This window comes from Myotis davidii, unplaced genomic scaffold (genome assembly GCF_000327345.1).
Source record: "Myotis davidii unplaced genomic scaffold, ASM32734v1 scaffold3725, whole genome shotgun sequence".
Classification (NCBI taxonomy): domain Eukaryota; kingdom Metazoa; phylum Chordata; class Mammalia; order Chiroptera; family Vespertilionidae; genus Myotis; species Myotis davidii.
In genome coordinates this window covers 126,617-127,196 of record NW_006296047.1, presented here as the reverse complement: position 1 = coordinate 127,196, position 580 = coordinate 126,617, and the positions used below count along the sequence as shown (strand labels likewise).

General features: G+C 58.3%; 1 protein-coding gene across 1 annotated transcript in view; it reads right to left on the bottom strand.

The window, feature by feature from the left end:
* Positions 1 to 6: 6 nt before the first annotated feature.
* The window catches only part of LOC102757163 (metabotropic glutamate receptor 1), a 95,705-nt gene continuing 95,131 nt past the window's right edge, over positions 7 to 580 (bottom strand). The window contains exon 8 of the mRNA XM_015568610.1: positions 7 to 580. This exon is cut by the window's right edge and continues 44 nt beyond it. Within this exon, the coding sequence (XP_015424096.1) occupies positions 300 to 580 (281 nt within the window). The 3' untranslated portion in view covers positions 7 to 299.

The following is a 580-nucleotide window of genomic DNA, read 5'->3' as shown; positions in this document are numbered from 1 at the left end:
CTATGCACAATTGTCCAAAAAAAGGGAGATTGTTTTTGTCGATTTTATTTTGATTTTTGTGATAAAAGTTACATACTCTATCGGGATTGTGCTTTGTCAGAGTTCCCTTTCTTCCCAGGGAAGACTGAATAATTCAAGAATGGGAATTTTCTCCCTCTGACCTCCCTCCGGTAGCAGCAGCCTTCTCTTCCCTTCTGAGCTCGCCCTCCACTCCCAGGCGCTCCCCAGCTTTCTGCACTCCCTCCCAGGCGCTGGTGCTCGCCGACTTCTCCTGCTCTTCCATGTGGACACCTCCTCCCCTACAGGGTGGAAGAGCTTTGCTTGTAGTCCCTCAGAATGACCGAGGCGTAGGTCACGTTGGGAGGCGTGCAGAGCACGGACTCGGACACCGGGGAGCTGGGCGCCGAGCTGCCCGACGCCACGGAGTCGCGGAAAGGCGACGGGGGCGTCAGGGCGGGGGAGGCCTCCGGGGTGGGTTTGCTGGCCGCCTGCGGGCCCTCCTCCTCCTCTTCCAGCTCGTCTTCCTCCGTGGTCCCTTCCCGCTCGGACAAGTACTCCTGGAGCAGCTGAAACCTCTCGC